This window comes from Odocoileus virginianus, chromosome 12, assembly GCF_023699985.2.
Source record: "Odocoileus virginianus isolate 20LAN1187 ecotype Illinois chromosome 12, Ovbor_1.2, whole genome shotgun sequence".
Classification (NCBI taxonomy): Eukaryota; Metazoa; Chordata; class Mammalia; order Artiodactyla; family Cervidae; genus Odocoileus; species Odocoileus virginianus.
Genome location: NC_069685.1, coordinates 7,031,891 through 7,059,115, shown reverse-complemented (window position 1 = coordinate 7,059,115; position 27,225 = coordinate 7,031,891). Strand labels below are relative to the sequence as shown.

Below are 27,225 nucleotides of genomic sequence, written 5' to 3'. Positions count from 1 at the left end.
TGAGGCAAGATTCAGAGCCAATTCTACCTAGACTGACTATTAAATCCTAGAATAATTTGGGTTATGTGGATTAATGAAAGTGTTGGTGCAGAATCTATAGCACCATTGGAATCCTTTCATGGGACTTTTAGGTTAAATGCTCTTTTGAAAAAAAAAATGTTATTTATACTTTATTCTTATCTATATAATGTATGTGCTTGGGCTTCACAGGTGGCTCAGTGGTAAAGAATTTGCCTGCCAATGGAGGAGATGCAGGAGACCTGGGTTCGATCCCTGAGTCAGGAAGATCCCCTGGAGTAGGAAATGACAACCACTCCAGTATTCTTGCCTAAGAAATCCCATTAACAAGGAGCCTGGTGGGCTACAGCCCGTGGGGTCACAAAGAGTGGGACACAACTGAGCAACTTAGCATGCATACACATATAATAGAGTGGATATTTAGCAGAAGGTTTCACAAATGGCAGAAAGGGACGAATATTTTGTGTTGGGGACACTGAAAAGACACTTGGTAAAATTGTTTTTAAGGAAAATGAACACATAAAAATAAGCATTGTCATCAAAGTTTATTGCTTTACTTTCCTTTTTTTAAAAATTAACTTTATTGGGGTATGGTTGCTTTAGAAGGCTGTTTATACTTTTCTCTTATTTTTTTTTGTATTTATATATCCATATCTATGAACCCAATTCCTTGTGTTGCTAAAACTTTTTAAAGAAGCCAATGAATTCTGTGCATCTCTGCCACCTGCCTTCCTACCATCTACAAGAAGAAGAAAATAAAAGGATAGCCTATATTATTTAAGCAATGTTGCCACCATTTGGGGGTGTAGCAAATATTTTGTGTCAGTTGTAGCAGCTCTTTTATCTAAAAGACAAATATAACAAACAGACTGATAAGCATTTTAACTCAACATTAATTTTCAGGGTATTTCATCATATGCTATATATGGCTGAAGTGGTTTGTCACTTATCTTCACACACTCTACATTTAATTTAATATTGTCGAGAAAAAATTTTATTGGCACACTACTATGGCTTTTAAAGTTAACACATAAGCACTTTTTGTTTTTAAGTACCAGAGGATTTTTTAATCCCTTGAAAACAAGTTCTCTTCCAAGTAACATTAAACATATACCCACTATATGATTTCGATTTAACAAACATGTCCTGGGAAAAAGGAAGTATTCCATTTTACTTATTGTATTTAACTCAATCTAAATCATTTCAAAGGCTCACAGTGGTAGATTTAGTAGCACCGCCTTCACAGTTCTATATTACTCAGCTATAGTTCATATTAAGTGATTTTCAGTATAGTTATTTATCTCTTTGAGAAAGGCACATAAGTCAATTAAAATAATCTGATAATCCAATGCCCGTGTTGAGCTAAATACCTGGAAGAAGCCCCCCAAAATCTTAACAATCCAAAGTCAACTAAAAAAAAAAGTAATCATGAAAATGACAAATATCCAAGAGACTCAATGCTGTTAAAACAAAATGTATTTATTCACAGAGAGACTCACATACACACTTAAAAGAAGCAACTAGAACCATGAACTCACTTCTTGCCACAGACAAACCTAAACTTTAGCTACATATGGAATAATTCCCTCTGAAAGAAATCCTAAGTTAAAGATGCATATTTCAAACCACAAAGAAACCACTAAATTTTTTAAAGGTATAAATAACAAGCCACAGTGAAGATAAACTGGAATCATAGAACAACCCAATCTGAAAGAAAATAGATAAAAGGAGGTAAGATACAAAGAACTGATAGAAGGGATAAGAAACAGATGGAAAGAAAATACATTTAAACTGACTATATAAAAAATTACATTAAATGTAAATGGTCTCAATACCCCAACTAAAATGTAGAGGTTATCAGAATGGCTATAAAAGCAAGACTATATTATATGTTGCTCACAAAAAAAAGGAATTAAAAAAAATAAAGTCACAGACAGGTTTTTAAAAATGATAGAAAAAGATACTATAAGTAATAATAAAAACACTGTCATGTCTATATAAATATCAGAGAAGGCAGACTTCAGGACATGTACTATTATAGGTGTGATGGGAGACATTACATGAAGATAATAACAGTTTATGAAGGAAGCATAACAATCTGAAATGTGTATGCACTATCTTAGTTTCCTAGGGCTCCTATGATAAAGCACCACAAACTGGGTGACTTAAACTAATAGAAACTTATTGTCTCACAGTTCTGGAGGTTCCATGTTCAAATAAGGTATTGGCAGAGCCACGTTCTCTGTGAAGCTTCTAACGGAGGATCCTTCTCGGGTCTCTTTCAGCGTCTTGCAGCCTCGGGTATTCTTTTCCTTGCAGCAATATAACACCCGATTTCTATTTCCATCACTGCATGGTGTTCTCTTCTTCACTATTTGTCTTACCATAATATTTTCATCTTCTTATGAAAACACCAATCATACTGAAATTAGGCCCACTTCAATGACCTTATCTTAACTCCATTACACTTGCAAAGACCCTATTTACAAATAAGGTCATGTCCACAGGTGCTAGGGCTTAGGATTTCAACATATCTCTTTGGGAGACATAATTCAACTCATAACATGTACCCAAAAACTAATGCTGAAAATACGTATAACAAAAAATGAAAGAAGTGAAAAAGAAGATACAGACAAATCAAAATTATAGTTGGAGACTTCAACATTTCTCACTCAGTAATCAACAGAATAAGTAGATAAAAAATTAGTAAGGAATACTGCTCAGTCATAAAAAAGAGTGAAATAATGCACCAACATGAAAGGACCTAGAGATTGTCATACTGAGCAAAGTCAGTCAGACACAGAAAGACAAGTATCATATGATATTGCTTATATGTGGAACCATATCTTTTTTTTATTTAAAAAAGAGTATAAATGAACTTAATTACAAAACAGAGGTAGAGTCACAGATTAGAAAACAAACTTACGTTGCCAGGGAATAGAGGGGGAGGGGGATGCAGTGGGAGACTTGGACTGGTGTATGCCCACTGCACATGAAACAGATAACCAGTAAGGACCTACGCACAGCCCAGGAAGCCCTACCCAGCACTGTGTAACGGCTCATACGGGAAAAGAGCTCCAACAAGAGACGACATGTGTTCACGCGTAATGGATTCAGTTTGCTCTACACCTGAAACCAACACAGCACTGTAAATCAACTGCACTCCAGCAAAAATAAAGTCAGTAAGCATGTACGCAACATAGACCATGTTCCAAGCCATAAACCAGAGTTCAACTAGCTTAAAAGAACTGAAGTCACAAAAATATGCTTTCCCATCATAATGACATTAAACTAGGAAGCAACGAGAGAAAGAGATGACAAACCTTTAAACCTGTGGAAAGGAAACACACTCAATACACTGAATGGAATAAAAATGAAAACACAATATATAAAAATTTGTTGGGCCTTACAAAATCAGTGTTCTGAGGAAAATTTGTAACATTAAATGCTTTTATTAGAAAGAAAAAGACATCTGAAAGGAATAGTTTAAATCTTCCACTTTAAGATACTAAAAAAATAAAAAGAAGAGAAATTAAAACTGAATCTAAATCAAGTAGAAAGAAAAATAGTAAGGGAAACAAAACTGAAAACACCACCAAAAAACACAATAGAAACATATAAAACCTATAGCTGTTATTATACTTAATGATAAAAAGAGTAAATGCTTTTCCCGTAAGATAAAAGGCTCTCTCAGCACTTCTAGTCAACATTACATAATGCAGTAAGTATTCACGAGGAGATGTAGGAAGTCCCCAAAAGTCTACAAAAAGGCTACTAGTATGAATAATTGAGTCAAACAAAAGTTGTAAAACACAAGGTCAATCTAAAAACATTTCCTATGACTTTTAAAAGTTTCAAATGAAAAAAATATGAAACATTTAAGCATAAATTAAAAATTTTAGCATACAACACTAAAAGCCACAAAACATCAGACAGAAATTAAAGAAGACCTAAATGAATGGAAGATAAACCATATTTGTGGATTGGAAGATTGAGTATCACTATTATTTTTGGTAAAAATGGCCTACCAATTAAATGCGAGCCCAACCAAAATAGCAGAATTGACAAGCTGATTCCAGAAAACCGAGAGTAGCCAAAATAATTTTAAGAGAGAAGAAATAACTGGATTCACATGACCTGATATTATGACTAACTATAAAACTATAATAAACAAGACAGCGTGCTACTGATATAAGGATAGATTATGCTTATTGACCAGAATAAAGTCTAGAAATAGACCTATATGTATACATCCAATTTAATTTCAATAGAGGTTCCCAGACAATTCATGAGAAAAGACAGTCTTTTCAACAAGTGGTATTGGAAGAACTGGACTTCCGTTTGTAAAAAAAAATGAACCTCAACTATTATTCTGCAACTATAACACATTATGCTATTGTCCAGTCGCTCAGTCATGTCCGACTCTTTGTGACCCTATGGACTACAGTACACCAGGCTTCCCTGTCCTTCACCATCTCCCAGAGTTTGCTCAAACTCAGGTCCACTGAATCAGTGATGCCGCTGGACCATTTCAACCTCTGTCACTCCCTTCTCCTCCAGCCTTTAATCTTTCCCAGCATCAAGGTCTTTTCCAATAAGTCAGCTCTTTGCATCAGGTAGTCAAACTATTGGAGCTTCAGCTTCAGCATCAGCCCTCCCAATGAATATTCAGGGTTGATATCCTTTAGGATTAACTGGTTTGATCTCCTCACTGTCCAAGGGACTCTGAAAAGTCTTCTCCAGAACCACAGTTTAAAAGCATCAATTCTTCAGCACTGGGCCTTCTTTATGGTCTAACTCTCACATTCACACATGACTTCTGGAAAAACCATAGCTTTGACTACACAGACCTTGGAAGGCAAAGCGATGTCTCTGCTTTTCAATACACTGTCTAGGTTTTTCATAATATAGATAAAAATAAGTAGCACCATCAGCAACAATAAATACCAGAGGGTAATAATAATTATGTCTGACACAATTTGTTCTTAGAAAAGTCAAATCATTGTCAGGTAATAATAAGCATGTAATGAAAATCAGAAGATTTTAAATTTTTTAATAAGACATTCTATCAAATATTAATATGCATATATATATGAATTTACAGGTCTCTTGGCAATAAACCTGTGAATGGTGCCCAAAACATGCTTAATAATCAATTATTTGACTAAACATATTTAATATAATCAGGGTATTATAAGCAAGTGTTTATATTGAATAAATGTGCTTACTCTAATAAATGGATTTGGAGAATAAAGACTTGGACAGGAAAGTGGACATGAGACTAAAAGACACATTAATACATTACTTATTTCAAAAAGCAGACTATTAAGCATTCACATAAATTAAGTTTTTACTGTCACAAGGAAACAAGAATGAAAAGTTAACACAAGGATATAAAGAAAAATACAAATGTATGCAGGCTTTTAAAAATGGCTTCTTACTATATTTACTCTCTTAGAAAGATGCCCCAGCCTGAAAGCAGAAGTACAATTTCAATACTTACTGAACTTAAAATTTTCTTCAAGGTGTTTCAAAAAAATTTTTCACACAAGTTTATGGTAAGTCTATGTTCCTTTCCGGGATCTACCCTAGTCCACGCAGCACTAAACTAGGAAAGCAGGGAGCACTACAGGGTAAAACTGGTACCATTGTGTAAATAAAACAATTTATTTATAAATAATAACAAATGATCACTCCACACCACAGTAACCTACGATGATGTGAGAATAAATACTTAACTTTGAGAAGGATTACTGGACTGGCAGTGTGTTGCTGGTACATGTCAAGATTATTCATCTCCCTGACAGTAATATTAACCACAATCCATTTCAGTAACTTCAGTTTATCATTTTCTGCTCATGTTAAAAAAACAATGTCAGTGAAGGTTGCTTAAACTAAGTGTAGGCTTAACCCCTGTTAGAGTCATAAAAAAAACTTCCACAAGAAGGCAACTTCTAGTAAAAAAACAAATCTGCCATACATAGTACTAATAATTTAAAGATGCAAATTGTAAAAACCAGTTCTTGTGAAACCAACGGATCACTGTCCTAAGTTAAAAAAAAAACTGCAGCAAATCCTCTAAACACACCACAATATATCACCCCACATGTATGTCTGTGTGCATATATATATATATCTATATATGTTCACATTTTGCTAAACTTAATTTTAAATTATGGGCAAAGCGTTGAATAGCCATAAATTATCACAATGTACACGTAATAATTTAAAGTTCTGAAAGGTCATTGTACTCACAAAAAATTTTCTTCAGTATTATAACAAATACTATATAAAAATCAGTCTGTTATTCAGGACCCTCAGATTAAGTACTCTGCTACGGGTCCTTCCTAATAAATGGAGGCAGGCTGACACAAGCCTATCTAAATCCAAAACTTTCCTACTCTAGTTACTGAATTTCATCTTTCCAAGCTATTCCCCCTTTCATTTTGGATATACCTTTTAGAAAACATCTGTACTTACTCTCGACATTCTATAGTAATATTTTCTTTTTCTATTAATGCAATATCTTTTCTCTGAGGGTATTTACTCCTGTTTTGTTTTTAAAGCTTCTGCTTCTTAAATTGTCTTTATTTCTTCTGGTTTCTTTTATTTTTCTATCCAATTTAGTCTTTACGGTCCTTCACATTGAAGGCTGTCTTTAAATGCTTGCTTACTTGGTCATACCTTCATTTTTAAGAATGAGGCACAAAAGAGCTGACTTCAGTAGCTGAGTGTAAACAGAAATGTGACTTTTACGGAAGGAAAATCATACGGGCTCCAAGTAGGATCCCTAAAATGTCAGTACACTTGAGGTCTTTTCATTGAGACAGTCAGTGCGTCCAGAGTAACACAGCTGTCCATCTCACACTCTGGGGCTGGCGTAAGCCTGGCTGCCGGACTGCAGATAACAGGGCGGCGAAAGGGGCCTGGGGGCCTTCACCATTCAGTACTTAAAGCCTTCCCTTAATCCTCCTGTTTGCCATTCCCTGCTCTTCAACTCCCCCTCTGCTGTGCTTCCTGTTCTCCAATCAGAAACTTGTCTGGTGCAATTTCTACAAGAAGTAAACCTCTAGTCTTTAGCCAGATAAAGGGAAAGGCAGTCCCGTTTTGGAAAGAAGTAGATATAAATGCCACTGTTCAACCAAAACTATGCTTTCTAGTTATGCCCAAAGTCTACCAGTTCAGTGATACAGACACATCTGAGGTCAGACTTTAGCCTTTAACAATTAGGAAATCTATGTCCTTGGACAGTTTCTTAACCTCACTACACCTCAGTTTCCTATGTGTAAAATAAAGATAATAACACATTCCTTACAGTGTGGTTGAAGGGATTAAAAAAGAGCACATACATAAAATGTTTTTTAAAAGCACCTACTTGGGATTCCCTCACAATCCTACGAAAAGATTCTAAACTTTCCCAGTATCATTCTTTTTGCTGATTGGACTATAAACTCCCCAAGCCCAGGGAATGCAATTCATACCAAAATCTCTAAGATCCATGTGGCATATAACAGCATATTGGTGCCAAGCTTGAAATATATTTAATATATTCTGTCAGCCAATAGAAAGCAGCCAACTGTGGGATAATTTTAATTTCTTTCTCTGCACTTACATTTTATTTAAATGCTTTAGGATCCACTATTTACCATTATAATATAATAAAGTTGTTTTAACTTTGAATCCCTTTGGTTTAACTGAAGCCCAATAAATAGAAAAATAAAGTAAACGTTATAATGCCCATCATTTTAAAATAGTATTCCCCTCCCCGCCAAAAGAGTGTACTTTTCCCTCTGTGACATCTAGATGGTATATTGATTCCCAGTGTATCTCTTGCAGAGCCCACTAAAAGGACTGGCATTTGTCAGAAACAGCACTTAAAATTTAAAGAGATAAAGAAGTGCTGTCTGATCAACAACAGTTAAATGTCCGGTAGTCAATTCCAGGTCAGGATGAATGCTGTATATTATGTGTGTGTGTTAGGAGAAACATCTCACATATAAAAATACACAACCAGATGGTAGGAGATATAAAGGACACAGAGAGGGGGGAAATCACCTACTTTTGCTTTAAACAAAGAGAGAAAAATACACAATAAATACAAGGATGAACAATAGCAACTAATCAGCAAGTAAATGAATTTAGGACAACCTGGTTGTTCAGATCTCTTCATTTATCTCATAATTTACTCTTTAGAAACATTCTGATCCAGAGTAATTTCCTTTTCTTGATTCTTAAACAAAATAACAACTCGCACTGTGCTTACATTCCAAAGTTTTTAAAAAATGCATGTTTCTTTTCCCTCTACCTTGAACTCTTGCAGTATTTTCCTTCATTTTAAGAATCTATGCTGTAATAAATATAGATTATAGCTTGACCATTATAAACTACTGATTATGGTTTGACCATTCCGTCTTCCCCTCACCAATCTTCAGTGTATTTTTTTAGTAGAGCAGTAACTTAAAGGACTTTATCTAATTTCCAGAAACTAAGAGTCCTTGGTACACTATTACTCAATAAACAATCATTAAAGGAAAAAAAATGAATGCTCAGGTAGTAACATCAGGTATTCTCCAGAGTTAACCAAACATTCACCTTTTCCATAAAACAGGTTAGGTCAGAAAGCTCGAGGCATAACCTGGGACAAACATACCAGGAGGCAGCAACTGGGAAAAGCACTTTTTCCAGCAATAGCATGCTGGTTGCACCTTACCATGCACTTCAGCGTAAGAGGTGAAAAGCAACTTGATAAAATAACATTAAAACAGACTCAGCAATTGATGCCAAGCTTAGAAAGTGATATAGCACACTGCAGTGTTTCCCAAGCTTTCTGGGCCAAAATACATAGCAAGAAATTTGCCACTTTAAATCATAACCCAGCACACACACACACAGAGCTGTGAACTGCATAGTGTTTAAATTCTGGTTCTATCTACTATCTGTGTGACTTTGTACAACTGGTTTAACCTCATGGTGTATCAATTTCTGCTCCTGTAAAAGTTAGTAATAATACTACCTATCTTAGAAGGTCTTTGTGAGGGTTAAAAGAATTAACATATGTAATATACTACAAAGTGGGATGTTCTTATAGCTGAGTTTTCATTTGCAAGACTTCATTTGGAAATGGTTGGTCTATCTACTGCATTTCAATCTAACAAAATACTTGTATTTTGGAATAGGCATTCAGGTATATGGACTTCTCTGATAGCTCAGTTGGTAAAGAATCCGCCTGCAGTGCAGGAGACTTGATTACTGGGTCGGGAAGATCCACTGGAAAAGGGATACACTACCCACTCCAGTATTCTTGGGCTTCCCTTGTGGCTCAGCTGGTAAAGAATCTGCCTGCAATGCAGGAGACCTGGGTGTAATCCCTGGGTTGGGAAGATCCCCTGGAAAAGGGAAAGGCTACCCACTCCAGTATTCTGGCCTAGAGAATTCCATGGACTGTATAGTCCATGGGGTTGCAAAGAGTCAGACAAGACTGAGCAACTGTCACTTTCATCCAGGTATATACATTAAATATTCCAAAATAACTATCTTGATCAATTAGAAGAGAAATGATTGCACCTGATTATTTTCATTTTCCTCACTTAGAAAATTGGCTTACACAATCAGGAGATTGTGTAATAGTAACATTACTATTACAGGTAATAACAGCACAAAAAAATCTTATTAATCCACCATGGAATCTCTGGTACCAAAACAACCGCTATTATAATTTGTTTGTATGGTATGACATTTTGTAAATATATTTCTACCCTGATAATAACTTCTTATAAAGAAAAGACAAAAAGAAAATATTCTTGTCTCTTTCAAGGAGACTGTCAAAATATAAAACTCAGTGTGTATTTGTAAAATATGGATTGATGTCACTCCAAAGTTTATGCATGGTTAGATCTGTCTTCTCATAAGTCAGAATTTTAGACTGATGATGAAACTACAGGGAAACTGGAGGCAAAAAACAACTTCAAAACTGATTTCTACTTTCTTTCAGCTTTAAAAAATTAAAGCATTTATGTTAAATGAGGAGCTTCACAACAGAAGAAAATAATAAATTTTCCTCACAGTTTCAAACTAAAATAGATTTGATATAATCAGACTGACAATATTACATTGCAATTATTATAAGGAAATACCATATATAAAATTGAATTCCTTCAAAAGGACATTTTTTACATTATCCGTCTCAGAACTTTTCTTTCTAAAGAGAATGATCAGAAAAACAATACAGAAGAAAAGCTGTTAATTACATTAATTCTGCTTCAGAAAGAGAATTCCTGTAAAACATGGACAAGATTACCAAATAAAATTGTAGTTCTGTATCAAAACTTTGGGGACATTAAATGGACATAAATATGCATGAATAATTCATTTAAAAAAGCTAGTCAGGCTATATTATCCACTTAAGAATGAGGATAAGACCTGTTTATGATTTAAGTTAAGCTTTGCACACAATGTTCTCTTCGATTTCACAAGTTTATTTAAACAAATAGTATTTGCTAAGGAGAAGGCAATGGCATCCCACTCCAGTCCTCTTGTCTGGTGAATCCCATGGATGGAGGAGCCTGGTGGGCTGCAGTCCACGGGGTCGCTAAGAGTCAGACACGACAGTGACTTCACTTTCACTTTTCACTTTCATGCACTGGGGAAGGAAATGGCAACCCCGACCAGTGTTCTTGCCAGGAGAATCCCAGGAACCAGGGAGCCTGATGGTCTGCTGTCTATGGGGTCCCACAGAGTCGGACACTGAAGCAACTTAGCAGCAGCAGCAGCAGTATTTCCTAAATGTATACTAGGGGAAAACTTCCATATAATTCTAATATTTTTTGTCTTTATACATGTATTTTATTGATGTATAGTTGGCAAACCATGTTTCAAGTGCACAGCAAGGTGATTCAGTTGTATATGTGCATATATGTTGTATATTCATTTTTTAAACTAGAAATCTAGCATTCTATTCATACTAAGTCGATGACACCTTCAAAGCAGCTCTGAATGCAGAACTCAAAGGCACACCTAAGGTGTCTCCTCATAATGCAGAGGCAGAGAGTGCGCGCGTGCGCACGTTTGTGTGTGCGTGAGAGAGAAAGTGTGTGTGTGTGTGTGTGTGTGTGTGTGTGTGTGTGCACTCAGTCATGTCTGACATTTTACAACCCATGAACTGCAGCCTGCCAGGCTTCTCTGTCCACGGGATTTTCCAGGCAAGATACTAAAGGGGGTTGCAATTTCCTTCTCCAGGCATAGAATTCTATTCTAATCATTTTTCTTATAGAAACAGCTCATTTTATGTATGTGACACACTCTTGAAAATATGTCTATAAACAGATGCTTGAAAATGGAATCACACTAGAAACATTATGGCAGACCTTAATATCAACAGGAATGAGATACAATTTATAAAGTAAACAATTTTATATACGCAGAGTACAATTTTCCAATACCTGATATGCTTGATTATTTTACTTAAAATAATATAAGTCCAAACTCACTTATTTCCATCAATAGTTAATGAAAACAATTAGTATGAGTAGAATTCCATTTTCACGAACTTGAAAGACTTTCAGAGCATTTGAATCACTGCTGCTTTATAGGAGAGGAGGTGTTAGTTGTAAGTTACGGGGTTGAGTGTTATAGCTCCCCACTTCTTCCACCTCTGCTAATCACACCACTGCTGGCTACACAATATGTGCTGTTCAGCTCTTGTTGAAAACACTCTTATAAGTATTCCTCTGTCAGCACAAAAAGCAATTCTTTCACAAAATCTCATCTAATATAAAAATGGATACTCCTACAATTAAAGGCACTAAATCACAGAGATGATATTTTTATGTCTCGGTATAGTGGATATGGACATTTATGGATAGAGAGTAATGAAAATGACTCTTTTGCTTTGGTTTTGAACTCCCCTCCCCTTCTAACTTTTAATCTAACAAAATAAAAAAAGCAAAATTACTACTGGTCCTTTAGTGGGGCATTAAAATACATTATTTATCACATATAGAAGATAAGTTATAAAGGCATTAGTTAAAACAGCATTTTACACATCCAGCAAAAGTACTTGGCAAGTTCCTTAGAAACAGCCATAACATACAAATAAGATTCAATTTTAATAAAAGATTCTGTTTAGCTGGCAAATAATAACTGCATTTTGCTGATACCATTTCATTGGATTCTCATAATGAAAAAATTCATACAGCCTACTTCAAGCAAATTGTTTTGAAGGTTTTCTTCTGGTCATGTAAGACTTTTAGTGTGATAGAGAACAAAGATAAGGGTCAGCGAACAGACTTTTGGCAAGGAAGTGGTAGGACGCAGTAACAGGGTGGGAGCTCTTGTTCAGTACAGTGATGGCAGACGAGAGAAATACAACCTTAGGAGAAAAATCCAAATAGCGTCCCACTCACCACGACTACTACCTGTTCCATTCAGATGTGAGCAGGCACCTGGTCCACAATCCATCTAACTACTCACTGCATCTTAAAAGCCTACAAAAAGTCCTCCAAAGCACAAAGCATCTTAAGCTGTGTGCTAAAACAGAAGTCCAAACTGGAGGACTAAGTTTAAGGAAAAGAAGGGAGTTCTAGATGTCTAGAAAGGTTATATATTTAATTTATTTTGTGAAGCAAAGCTTACATTTTAACAATTTAATGAAAAATGAGATTATTACTTTTCCACACATAAAATTCAAATAAAGGAGAGACAGTAGGATATAATAGCCTGAGAATTAAAGAGCTGTCCACATTTTACTACTGACCTACTGCATGGTTCCCTACACAGGTCAAATAACAGTCCTCATTTTTATCAGACAAGAGAGTTCCACAGATTCCAGTGAAATACACAGGGTTTTAGAACAAATAGAGCACCTATTTTTTTCATTTTCTTTAAAAGAACTCCTCTCCCCCACCTCCCAAAAAAACCAACAAGAAAACATTTCTGCATTTATTATTCCTCACAGTCAGTGGGTCAGCAGGGAACTTCTGCTGATCTGGACCTCATCTGGCTGCTCTTGGCTATGCCTGCTCCTGAGTCTGTGGGCAGCTGACTCAGCCATCCTCCACGTGTCAGTCCTGACCCTCCAGCTAGTTAACCAGGGCATGTTCTCAAAGAGGTCAAAGGGAAGCAAAAGCAGAAACATGCAGGTGCTTTTTCAAACTTCTATTTTGTGTTTCATTTACTAACCAACTCTTTTTCCTCCTATTACTGGCCTCCTTTTTCTTTTTTTCTTAAATTGTGGTAAAATATTGATAACATGAAATTTATAATTTTAACCACTTTTAAGTGTATAGTTCAGTGGCATTAAGTACATTCAGGCTGTCAGGCAACCATCACCACCTTCCATCTCCAGAACTTGTTTCATTTTGCAAAACTGAGACTCTATACTCAGTAAAGAAGTCTCCATTTCTCCCAACACACTCAGGCCTTGGCAACCACCATTCTACTTTCGATCTCTATGAGTTTGACTCTTCTAAATGCCTCATATTAGTGAAACCATACAATATTTGTCCTTTTGTGAATGTCTTGTTTCACTCAGCATAATGTCTTCAAGGTTCATCCATATTGCAGCATGTGTCAGAGGTCCCTCCCTGGTTAAGGGTGAACAATATTCCACTGCATATGTGTACCACCTTCTGTTTATCCATTTATCCATCAATGGATACTTGGACTGCTTCCATCTTTTGGTTCCTGTAAGTAATACTTCCATAAATATGAAAATGGGTATACAAACACCTCTTCAAGTCTCAGCTTTTCTCTTGGGTACATATTCAAAACTGGAAGAGCTGGGGTCTTCCCTGGTGGCTCAGGGGTAAAGAATCTGCCTGCCAATACAGGAGACGCGGGTTCCATCGCTGATCTGGGAGGACCCCACTTGCTGCGGAGCAACTAAGCCCGTCCGAGACAACTATTGACCCTGTGCTCCAGAGCCCAGGTGCCACAACTGCTGAAGCCCATGCTTTGCAACAGGAGAAGTCACTGAAGTGAGAAACCTGCACACCGCAACCAGAGCGGCCACCGCCGGCCGCAACCGGGGAAAAGTCCGCGCGGCAACACAGGCCCAGCACAGCCAAAGATAAACAAGATCATATTCAAAGAGCAGACTAACTGGAGCTTAGGGTAATTCCAATTTTTCATTTTGAAGGAACTGCCATACTTTTTTCCACATCAGATTTACATGTTTACATTCCCACTAGCAGTGCACATGGGTTCCAATTTCTCCAAATCTTTACTAATACTTGTTATTTTAGGTTAATCTATTTTTTAATTAAGCCATACTACTGGGTGTGAAGTGGTATCTCACTGTGGTTTTGATATACATTTTCTAAACATCAAGTAGTGTTTGAACACCTTTTCATCTGCTCATTGGCTATTAGTATAACTTCTTTGAAGAACTGCCGAGTAAAACTCCTCACCCATTTTTGAATCAGATTGTTTGGGTTATGTTCTATATTCTACATACTAATCCCGGATCCAAAAGGATAAGGCTTTCTTTTGAAATTAAAAACTCTCCTTTAAAAGGGAAAAAGGAGATATACAAACTTCTACAATTTCTTACCACAATCACAGAAACTTACCACAATCACAGAAAACTAGTCAATCTGATTACATGGACAACGGTCTTATCTAACTCAATGAAACTAAACCATTCAACGTGGGGTCACCCAAGATGGATGGGTCATGGTGGAGAGTTATGACAAAATGTGGTCCACTGGAGAAGGAAATGGCAAACCACTTCAGCATTCTTGCCTTGAGAACCCATGAACAGTATCAAAAGGCAAAAAGGTAGGACACTGAAAGGTGAACTCCCCAGCCAGTAGGTGCCCATTATGCCACTGGAGATCAGTGGAGAAATAACTCCAGAAAGAACAAAGGGATGGAACCAAAGCAAAAACAACACCCAGCTGTGGATGAGTTGCCGAAAAATTGATGCTTTTGAACTGTGGTGTTGGAGAAGACTCTTGAGAGTCCCTTGGACTGCAAGGAGATCTAACCAGTCCATCCAAAAGGAGATCAGTCCTGGGTGTTCATTGGAAGGACTGATGTTGAAGCTGAAACTCCAATATTTTGGCCACCTGATGTGAAGAGCTGACTTACTTGAAAAGACCCTGATGCTGGGAAAGATTGAAGGCAGGAGGAGAAGGGGACAACAGAGGATGAGATGGTTGGATGGCATCTCTGACTTAATGGACATGAGTTTGGGTAAACTCTGGGAGTTGGTGGTGGACAGGGAGGCCTGGCGTGCTGCGTTCATGGGGTCGCAAAGAGTCAGACACAACTGAGCAATTGAAATGACCTGAACAATTTCTTAGTTCTAAGTACTACACTAGGCAGCAAAAATACAGAAATTAAAAAAATTTCTTCCTATTCAATGATTTCCCTTAATAGGAAACACAGGGAAGAAAATGCAAAATTATAATAAATTATGTAATGTATTAGAAAAGAATATAGAGAGAACCGCAGAAGTACAAAATTTTTGATGATGAGAAAAGCAACAGAAAAGGCACAAAAGGTGAATGAGAACATGAAGCAATACAGGATCAGATGACTACAGCAAAGATATGGGGCAGAGGCAGAAGAGGTGCTGATCAAAGAGGCAAAGGCTAGGACCTAAACACCACTGTCTGTCATGGCGAAAATGTTGACCGTCGTGCTGACACCACTGATGGCTACCTCAACCAGACTGCGTGGAGAAGCATCTGCACCCTGTGGATACAGATGAAGTTACTCCTGGACATTCCTAATGATATCAAGCCAGAACAAGAGGGTACACCTGAGACACGCAAAGAAGGGAACACTCTTCCTCCCACATCGAAAAAGTGGAAATCCTTGGATTCCGCGTGGAGGACACTGGATATGGTGAGTAAATTAGAGCCTGTCTTGTGGTAATCTGCAGAGAGTAGGCAGTGATCCTCAGACTGAGACTATAAATTGCTTATAGCCTGTACTTCTGATGTGATTGGGTACTCAGTAAAGCTTTACTTAAATACTTCACTAAAGCCTAAAATGGACCTGAAAGAGTTAAGGGAAGGGAGTATCTACAATCTTAGAAAGAAGTCTGATGTCCTGAGAACTTCAGAGTGACCTAGAAGGATACCAGAGCAACAGAGGCTCGGGGAACAGGCAGGGGAAAGGCAGCAAAGAACTTCCAGGTTAGATCTGTAGAATATATAAACGTTCTTCAGGTACTGGTAGAAGTTTCTAACAGTTTTAGGAAAAAGACTGGACTTTCTGACCGCTTGAACAGATGGGAGTAGGGGTACAGTGTTCCTTTTACATTAAAGGAATATTTTTTGCTTCTAAATTTTTCATGCTCCTAAATTTAATTGGAGGAATCAGTTTCAACTCATGATGTATTTCATCTTAATTTTTCTTTCCTAGGTCTTTCTGAAGGGGCTAGAAACAAAGACAAATCCAGCAGCAACCCTGGAATAGGAAATGGCAACCCACTCCAGTACTCTTGCCTGCAAAATCCCATGGACAGAGGAGCCTGACAGGCTACAGCCACAGAGTCGAACAGGACTGAGTGATGAGCATGCTCCTGTAGCAACAAGCACAATGGACCAAACTGTGTGTTTCACATACATTTCCATGTAAAAGGGCTCCCGCTTGGGTTCCTTAAAGAAATAAATGATACTAAATACTAAAACTGGGCCAGAAAATGTGAAGGTTAAGACTAAAGCACCTTGTTATACCAGGGAGCGTGTAAGTTTGCAGACTAAGATTGTATCAAAACAATGCAGGAACAACTTGAAGAAACTCCCCGTGATCAAAGCAGAAACAAGTGATCATCAATGAAAATACTAACTGCAGTGGGTTGAAACATCAAAACCACTTCAGTTTTGTGTACAAATTCATAAAGATATATATTTTTCAATTAGGTTTCATTGGAGGGTGTTGGGAAGCAGTTCATTGTTTTAAAAACATGTATATAAAAAGAAACGTTTATCCTGCCTTTCTAATGTTATGTACCATTGAAAAACTTAGTAACAGATGAAGGGATGTCATTTCTTTAGAAAATGGTTGCAAATAATACATGAAATAAAAGTGACAGAATTTAAATACCATGACTGTGCAATGCCTACTGAACTAATGAGTTATGGCATTAAATATGACAAAAGAAAAGTAAATTAGAGGGGCTTTCCTGCTGGTTCAGTGACGAAGAATCTGCCTGCTAATGCAGGAGACATAGGTTCGATCCCTGGTCCAGGAAGATCCCACCTGCTGTGGGGCAACTAAGCCCAAGCACCAAAACTGTTCTCCCTGAGCTCCAGAGCTGGGGAGCCACAGCGACTGAGCCACGTGCTTCAGCTACGGAGGCCCTTGTGCCCCAGAGCCTGTGCTGCACAAGAGACGCCACTGCAGTGAGAAGCCCACGACCCACAACGAAGAGCAGCCGTGCACAGAGCCCCTGCTGCACAAGAGACCCCACTGCAGTGAGAAGCCCACGACCCACAACAGAGAGCAGCCCCTACGCTCTGCAGCTAGAGAAGAGCCCACGCAGCAACGAAGACTCAGCACAGCCAAAATACATGAATAAACAAAATTATAAAACAGCAAATTACACAGTACACATACTTTGACAGAAGAGTGCAAAAGTTTCCTATGAAGCAGTTTTGCTAAAAAAAGCTAATCTGAATTCTATAAACCTCTGGAAGCAACTGCCAATTTACAAGGAATATAGGAGACAAAGGAACCTGTAGATTATGCCACACAGATGCGATAAGCAAAATCCACACTATGAGAAAATCTACAAGACAATATACTTCAACTAAAAAATCAACTAAAAAAAAAAAAAATGAAAGAGAACTCCACAGAAGAAGAAGACTTAATTGCAATGTGTGGTTCTTGTTTGGATCCTGACTAAAATAAACAAACTAAATACAATTTTGAAAGCCTATTGGGTATTTGATGATATTAAGAAAGTATTGTTAATATTTTTAAGTTTGCTAATGGTATTATGGTTGTACTCTGAAAAGTTTTTAAAAGTATATATTGAAATATTTATGAATGGAATGATATGATGTCTGAAATTTGCTTCAAAGTAATATGGGAAAGGGGAGAGAAAATGAGAGGAAAGATAAAATAATTACTGAAGTACAGTGATTGACACATGAGAATGTGCCTGTTTTGTCTACTTATTATTATTCTGTTTGGTCTACTTCTGCATATGTTTGGAATTCTCCATAATAAAAAGTTAAAAAGAAAAAAAGAGGCATATAACCTCATTTTTTAACCACAAAATGATTCAGGATATTCCATTTATTGATAATTTAGGACAGAAAAGGAAAATTCTTAATGATACTTGAAGATATGAGAAATGTTTATATAATAACCACTGTGTATAATATAAGGTAATTATTACTTATTGATATGTGGTAAATTAGGGGTAGTTTTTGTTTTATTATTTATGTGTTTCACATTTTAAAATGTAATACAGTTAAAATTAATTTTTTAGAACTTGGAGGAAATGTCATGTATATTTCATTATTTAATTCATTTAATACATTTATTGAATGGCACGCTCTATACTTGGCAAGAGGGAAATAATGGTGAACAATGACACAAGAAAACCAAAATGACGAGGTAGAAGGACATGTGAAATGCAGGTCATTTTGGATGCTTTGACAGGAAGGAAGGGATCAGTAACAGTCTCTATAAGGTAGTGTTCCTGCAGGACGGAGAGGGTCAGCCATTCACAGAGCAGAGAGACGAATGTCCAAAGCAGAGGAAGCAAGGTGTGGAGATGAGAGAGAATCATTCCGTACTCAATGATAAGCCAAGAAAGGTTTAAGCACTGAATGTGTGGAATTCAAAATATTTAACTGCCATCAAGCTTAACATGCATATTAAACTTGTTTTAAATTTGAGATAATGAAAATACATTTAAAAGATAAATATATTAAAGTTATAATATTAAAAAGTTTTTTTAAGTGTTGTGAAAATAAAGATAATCAGATTTCTTTTTATATGCAAAATAATATATAATATTTTATACCAGTATTTCAGATGAACTAAGAAATTACCTTGGACAAATCTCTGAAGTTACTTGGCAAAGTAAGATCCAGTTCTTCTGATTCATAATTAGTAATGACCCATGGAAACACAGGATACTGATTTAAGTCATTGTAAGTCCGTCCTGGAAGAGGGGGAAAAGGCATTCTTGATTTAGAATAATGAGATGATAAACATTCCAGAATATATTTTATTAAAAATAACAAGAACAACAATTTCTGAGTGCAAAACATTGTTCCCGGTGCTATCATTTATTCATTATTTCACTTAATTTTCATAATAACTCTGAAATAAGGATCACCCCATTTTACAGATAGAAAATTGAGGCACAAAGGTTTATGTAACTTGCCCCAAATCATGGAACTTGTAATGGTTGAACTATATTAAGTCTAGATACGCTGTACCCATGCTGATGTTCTTATAAATTCCACAAGTACTTTTTATTAATTGAAACCAAATAAAATAATCTTCACTAAGAACTTAAAAAACAATTTCCTATCACATAAGAGTTTTTCAAAACCTGAATCCTTTCTCTGCCATTAATTAACTAACCAATCAACCAACGAACTAATCAACCAAGTTCAAATGACTTAACCCCTGTGGGCATTCATTAGTCACCTGTAAAATGATGAGGTTATTCTAAATAACTCTGAAATTCCTGTCAAACCTTTCAAATTCTATGCCCCTTTGAATATAATTCACAGCACCATTGAGGCTGCTTATTCAATTCCCAAATGATGCCATAGACTCATCCATGCTTCTTCGAAATCAAAAACATTTAATGACACATTCAGGTCTATTAACAATATGAATAAAGCAAAGGATGAGGTGGCCCATCCATGTAGAAACAGCAGCTTTCTGAATATCACAACTGTAGGGAGGCAGGCTCAGGAGGTGACATCACTGTTTCCAGAGTAAAAATGCCGCCTCCACCATTTTACTATAGTCTATAACCGATATTTAGCTAGATCTAATGTGAACAAACTTCTATGGCTAATATACAAGGGAGACAAGTATATTAATATTGCTTGAATGCCTTTCTTACAGTGTATTCTATCCCCTTCTTTCTTTTCCAGTTCTCAAATATATACGAATGTTATATCAATATACAGCTGAATATTACACTAGCCCTCCACACAGATTCTCGGTATCTAAGCCTTCCTCATGATTTGATGTTTTTAACATTTTATTTCATTCTATTCATCATGAGCTTGACGCTTATTAGAGTAACAGAGTTCTTCCTTGACTGACGTGGAAACAGTCTTACAAAATATGAATAATAAGATAATTTTAATTCAGATGTAATTATCACACTTCATATTTCTGTCAGTTTTAATTTCTCCCAGAAAAAATAAACGAACTTAACAGCGAAAAGCAGCCTATTTTGATATCCCTTTTCTCCTGCATTTTTCTCTCCTTCTGACTGAGATCTTATCAACAATAAACAATAAAATCCTTTTGTTATCCTATATGCTTAAATAATCAAGTTTACTGTACCTACAATAAAAGAGTACATACCTGCTCACTGTCAACAGACTCTTGTTAAGTAAGTTAAATTCAGTACATAACTACTGAATGCCCATGCCCAGTCACTCAGTCATGTCCAACTCTTTGCAACCCCATGGACTGTAGCCCACCAAGCTCCTCTGTCCACGGGGGTTCTCCAGGCAAGGATATTGGAATGAGTTGCCATGCCCTCCTCCAGGGGATCTTTCCAGCTCAGGGATCAAACCCAGGTCTCCCCCACTGCAGGCAGATTCTTTACCATCTGAGACACCAGGGAAGCCCAAGAATACTGGAGTGGGTAGCCTATCCCTTCTACAGGGGAATGTCCCAACCCAGGAATTGAACCGGGGTCTCCTGAATTTCAGGCAGATTCTTTACCATCTGAGTCACCAGGAAAGTCCAATCTACACCTAAGGTTCTCATATAATCTCCAACCATTCAGTCCTTATATTCAAACTTTTTTATTTTGAAAACGAACTCCTACAAAGTAACTTGTAAGTTCTGAGACGCTAAAGCCTCAGGCATGACTTGTATTCACTGTGAATTCCCCCTCACCTCCCAATCACATTTGATACAGAGGCCAACACTTTCCCCTCTTCCTTTCCCATCATGTCTCAAGCCATCTGCTTCAACTTAGTTCTCCTACTAAGTCTACAATTTCTGGGATCACTGATCCTCTTCCCTTCTTTAATAACTTTCCTCTTGCTTGTTGTCCTGCTCCAGAGCAGTCCCCAGACCTTATCTCACTGCTTTCCGCATCATCTGTCTTGGTAATCTCACCCCTGTCTCATGGTGATTAGTCTCTGTGCATCTCTCTATGCAGATGAAACCAATGTCCTTTCTCTAAGTTCCAAATGTCCTCTATACTTCAGCATTTCTTTTTGATATATTGTATGCCTTGCTAGGACAGTAAAATCATCATCTTTCTCTAGATTAAATTTTCCCCTTCTTTTTCCTTTAATATCACCAAGGTTTCCCCATGATTTAGAACAGAAGCCTGGAAGTCTTTTCTGACACTTTCTTCTCATTTACTCCAGCATTCAGTGTGCTGGATGGCAGATGGTGTGTACCTTGTAAATTCTTGTGTTATCTAATCCTTTGTTTTAATTCCTACTGTCACCTAATGCAGGCCCTCGTTACTCTTTATGTGTAACTGCCTCCTAACTTTTGCTCTCTACCTAGACTCTCTGCACCCCTCTTTAGCCTTCGTATTGATTCCAACTTTTCATACAGCTCTGATATTGCTCATTTGTTCAGAAACTCTGAAAAACTTACCCATGAATTGACTGCTAATCCTTCAAATTGAGAGAAAATCTTTCTTAATTAATGTCTCCACACAATCTTTTTAGTTTTCATTTTCATCAAACCTTTATGAATACATGTACACACACAACATACTAATAATCATTCTTTAGCTATATGTAATTTTTTCTCATCTTTGTATGTTGCTTATGCTTTCAGCTTTACATAGAATGACTCCATTCACATGAATACTCAAATAATCTAATTAATAACTCATTATTTGAAATAAATCAACATATGGGCTTAAATTACCTGCTATTGTGTTGAGAAACATCAAGTACTCAAAGTTTGAAATCTCCCTGTGTTGCCATCGCTGGGTCATATTAGAAGCTTTAAAAAGTTGACGTGGACTAGCTAATGAGATACGCCTGCAAGAAAAAGAATTTGATGTGGAATCAATTTAAACTTAAGATTAGTTATATCAATAATAAATCATGACTTCTGGGCTCATTCAAATTGATGTATTTATACTAATGAATGCTAGAGGTGTTTCAATCTACAATTAATGCTTAAACAAATGATTTGAATGAGCCACAGGTCTATTATCCATGTTCTATTCATTAAAGTAAGCTGTCATTACAAAACCATTATAATATCTAGCTCTATAAATTGATTAATAACAGTATGATTAATAATTCACTACTGGTATAAGAGCTATTACAGTTACTAAGAAATACATAAAAAATTGCAGTCACATCTTTGTCAGCTTTTATAGTCATCTCTTAAAAATAAGATATTTGTACATTATTAATTTGAACACCATGTTTTTCATACCTATTGTAACAGAGGAAAGAGAATCCACTCTTCAGGTGTCTATTCATGGGTTGGGATAAAGGTAAGGGAAACTATTTTTTTTATATACCCTAACAATATACCAAGTTTTCTATTTTCTTAATGTAATATAAATAAAAAAGGACATAACTGACCAATACTAAGTAGCAGTGAGAAATAGGTGGCAGGATTAAATACTACATTTGGAGCCCAGAATCTCAGAGAAGTATGCTGCCATAGTTCTTCCTACCACTAAGGACAAGATACCTATTTTTTTTCGAGCTTAATTTACAAAGGTGTAATGTACATACCATAAAATTTATGAATGTAAGTGTACCATTCAATCTTTTAAAGTAAATTTCTAGAGCTGTGCAATTATCACCACAATGTATTTTGGAACATTTTAATTACCACAAAAACTTGCCTTGTGCCTATCTGGAACTAATGCTTAATTCTACCCCTAGCTCTAGGCAACTATCAAACTGCTTTGTATGAACTAACCTTTTCTGAACACTTCAGACAAATGGAATCAGACATCATGTAATCTTTTGCATTAGGCTTCTTTCACTAACCATGTTTTTCAGATTCATCACTGTGGCAGCATGTATAAGCAGTTCATTTCTTTTGATTGCTAAGTAGTATCCCATTGTATGAATAGAGAATACACCACATTTTAAAAATTCATTCATCAACTGATGGACATTTAAATTATTTCACTTTTTAGTTATTATGAAAAATGCTACTAGGAACATTCACATACATGTCTTTGATAAACATATGGTTGTATTTCTCTGGGGTAGATTACTAGGAGTGAAACTGCTGGGCTGTACGCTGACTTTAACTTTCTGAGAAACTGCCAAATGGTTTTCCATTATACATTACAACAAACAATGCATGATGTTTGAATTTTTCCACATCTCTGCCAAAACTTACTACTGTATGTAATTTTGATTATAGCCATACTAGTGAGTGTAAACTGATGCCTTATAATTTTAATGTACACTGTTGAATTTCTTTTCATGTGCTACTTAACCATTTATTTTCTTTGAGGAAATTACTATTCAGATCTTTTCTTCATTAACTGGGTGGCTTCTTTCATCCTATATTGTAAAAGGTCTCCATACATTCTGGATACAGTTCCTTTATGAGATACATGATGTACAAAAATTTTCTGTCTGTGGCATATCTTTTCATATACTTAAGTGATGTATTTAAAGCACAAACATTTTAAATTTTGATTAAATCCATTTTCTAATTCTTATGAACAGTGTGTGGTAAATGTTGATGTTCATTTTCTTGCATGTGATTTTCCAATCATTATAGTAATATTTATTTAAAGATTACCCTTTCTTCATTGAATTGTGTTGGCAACTTTGTTAAAAAGCAACTGACCATAAATGCAAGGGTTTATTTTCTTTATTCTTAATGTAGTTTCATTAACTTATATGCCTATCATTGGATAAATAGCACACATTTTGATTATTGTGGTTTTATGGTAAGTTTTGAAATCAGATAGTTTTTCTAATTTTGTTCTTTTTCAAAACTGTTCTGGCAAATCTAGATCCATTGTATTTCAGCTGAATTTCTCCCAAAAAGTGTACTAAATTTTGATAGGGATTGTACTAAATGTATAGATCTGGGAAGAATTGAGATCTTTGTACTGAACCTTCTGATTCATGAATATGGAATGTTTCCACTTATTGATGTTGTCTTTAATTTCTAACAGCCACTTGTTTTACACTTTTCATTGTAACAACTGTACATGTCTTGGTCATCAAGGAAAAAGACATTACTAATCTGGATGCCTTTGATTTTTCCCTCCATCTCTTCCTTTCTTAGCATACAGGCTGAAATCCCCAAGGTAATGTTAATAGAAGTGGTGAGAATGGAAGACATTCTAGCTTTCCTGACCTTAGGGGCAAAGCATTCAGTCTTTACACATTAAGCACGGTGTAGTATGGGAAAGTATGGGAAAAGTATGGGACTTTTTTGTGGCTGCTACTTACCTCTTTATCCTGTATTCTATTAACGATGTGCATGATACTGATTTTCAGATTTAAACCAATTTGAGTTCTTGTGATAAAACCCATATGGCTACTTCACAATCCTTTTTGTATATTGGTTTTGTATATATTTGTATATTGTATATATATACAATCCTTTTGTATATTGATTTGGTTTGGCAATATTTTGTAAAGCACTTTTGTATATGTTCATTAGGGTTATTAGTCTATAGTTTTTTCTTGTGACGTCTTTGCCTGGCATTGATATTAGGGAAAAGATGGCCTCGCAGAATGAGTTGGTAAGTGCTTCTTCCTGTTATCTTCCGAATGAGTTTGTGAAGGGATAGTATTTTTCTAATTTATCTATTTAATAAGATTTATCAGTTAGCCTATCTGGGCCTTGACTCTTTGGTAAGATTTTTGAATTCTAATCCAATGGATCTGTCACAGGTCTATTCAGAGTTTTAATTTCTTCTTGAGTAACTTTTGACAATTCTGACTGTCCAGGAACTTGTCCATTTCAACCCAATTGTCTTAATTTGTAAGCTGATATTTCCTGCTAATGTTTTTAATTTCTACATGGTCAGCAGTGCAGTCCCTTCTTTCATTTCTGACTTTGGTAATTCATGTTACCTCTCTTGTTCATAGTTAGGCAAAGTATGTCAATTTTATTGAGCTTTTCAAAGAATCAGCTTTGAAAAGTTCTAACCTGTTACATGTCCACAAATTCTCTGCTATTTTCTCTTAAAGAGAAGGAACTCCATACTGCTGCCAAGGAGCCTGGGCTGTATTTAATAACTCTCCTGAAACAAATAAGATGTGGCAGAATTGATGGCTTGTGACTATCAAGCGCAGGTCATAAGAAGACATTGGGGCTTCTACCTCTATCTAGGATCAATTGATCAAAGTCATGAACTCACTCAAAAGTAGCCTATGGCAAGGCAGGCTTGGCACAGACCAGAGTCCTACTGCTACGGGGCATGGGAGTGTATCAGTTTAGAAAGTCCTCTAGCACAGGATGACTACAGTTCCTACTGATATTTTGGCTATTATCTGTTGATTCTATATCAGTTGCATTTATAAGAAGATAGTAACTAAAAAACCTGAATAAACACTAATCAAAAATAGCCCAAATCAATACAAAATTAGGTATGTTAAAAGTAAACTGCAAGTTTCTACTGCCAATGCATTTCAATTAATATAAAAATACTGGGGTTAAGTCTCTTCCTAGTTTTTAAATTAGCTAACTGAATTTTATTGATGAAAATTAACAACTACTAAGAAATAAAACAGGTAATGAGCCTGCTTTTTAAATACAGACAACTGGCTAGCACATAGGAAAGAGAGATATAACCTGATACTCTTCCAATCCCCTGTACTGTGAGAGATGTTTTCGCATTTTAACATTCCTTTCAAATAGTTATTAAGTTACTTTGAACAGTATAAATGCTAGTTATTAACTCCACATGTATGTACAAAATTAATATTCTAACTCTGATTTACCAGAGGTGAAAGATACAAGTTTTAATTAAATATATTGTATGCAAAATCCTTAACATATGGATTTGATATTGACATCAACAGAAAAAATTAAAACAAATATGATATAATAAAGCAAAGTCTAATCATTTTCATCAAAATGATAAAAAGTTTAATCATTTATTATACATATTAAGTGATGGTACATTTGAAAATGAGTACAAAATAAGCACTTCTGTAACTTAGATATTTTAAACATGCAGAGCCTGTTTTTCACTGACCTTTGCTGGGATAAAACATAAAATAACATCTACCAAATTTAAGTGCACGGTTTAATAGCTTTTGAATGTACCTGTTTCTGTAACCAATCAACACAGAAACACTCCAAAAAGCTAAGTCCTACGTCCTAGTTCCTGGCTCCTGGTAGCCAATGATCCGCTTTCTGTCACTATACGGTTTTGTTTTTACATAATTTCATATAGATAGAATCATACAATTGCACATCTTTCTCAATCATCTCATGTAAGTAGAATCACAGCCCATGATGGCTATGATGTACGTAGCAGACAGTGCTTAACGTCGTTTCCTCAGCACAGTGCTTTTGAGACTCACCTGTGGTGCTGCACGTATCAGTGGTCAATTCGCTTTTTAGTTCTTTTTAAATTTGCTTTATATCTTTTAATTAGATAATAAAAGTAGTGCATCTGCATTTTTTTGAATTGGAAAAATAAAGATTTGGAAGTAGGTAAATCGAAACCTTAAATTCTATAATGTTGAGGTAATGGCTGATACTTTTTTTTTAATTGAAGTGTAGTTGACTTACAATATTGGGTTAGTTTCAGGCATATAGCAATGTGATTCAGTTATACATATGGAAACATTTTCCATATTATTTTCCACTATATGTTAGTATAAGATATTGAACATAGCTATCTGTGATACACAGTAAATCTGTTGTTTATTTTACATATAGTAGTGTGAATCCGTCACTCTCATGCTCCAAATTTATCCCCTCTTCACCTTTCTGCTTTGGTAACCGTAAGTTTGCTTTTTATGTTTTTGAGTCTGTGTTGCTGTTTTGTAAATAACTTTTGTATAGCATTTCATTGCATGGGTGTACTACAATCTACTGATCCATTTA

The 27,225-nt window shown here is 36.0% G+C and overlaps 1 protein-coding gene across 5 annotated transcripts in view; it reads right to left on the bottom strand.

Moving 5' to 3' along the window:
* The window catches only part of LRBA (LPS responsive beige-like anchor protein), a 720,084-nt gene that overhangs the window by 183,095 nt on the left and 509,764 nt on the right, over window positions 1-27,225 (bottom strand). For all 5 annotated transcript variants that reach the window (XM_070474768.1, XM_070474770.1, XM_070474771.1 and 2 more), the window contains exons 43-44: window positions 22,084-22,199; window positions 19,035-19,147 (exon numbers count right to left, since the gene is read on the bottom strand). In XM_070474768.1, the coding sequence (XP_070330869.1) occupies window positions 19,035-19,147; window positions 22,084-22,199 (229 nt within the window). The remainder of the gene's footprint in view (window positions 1-19,034; window positions 19,148-22,083; window positions 22,200-27,225) is intronic.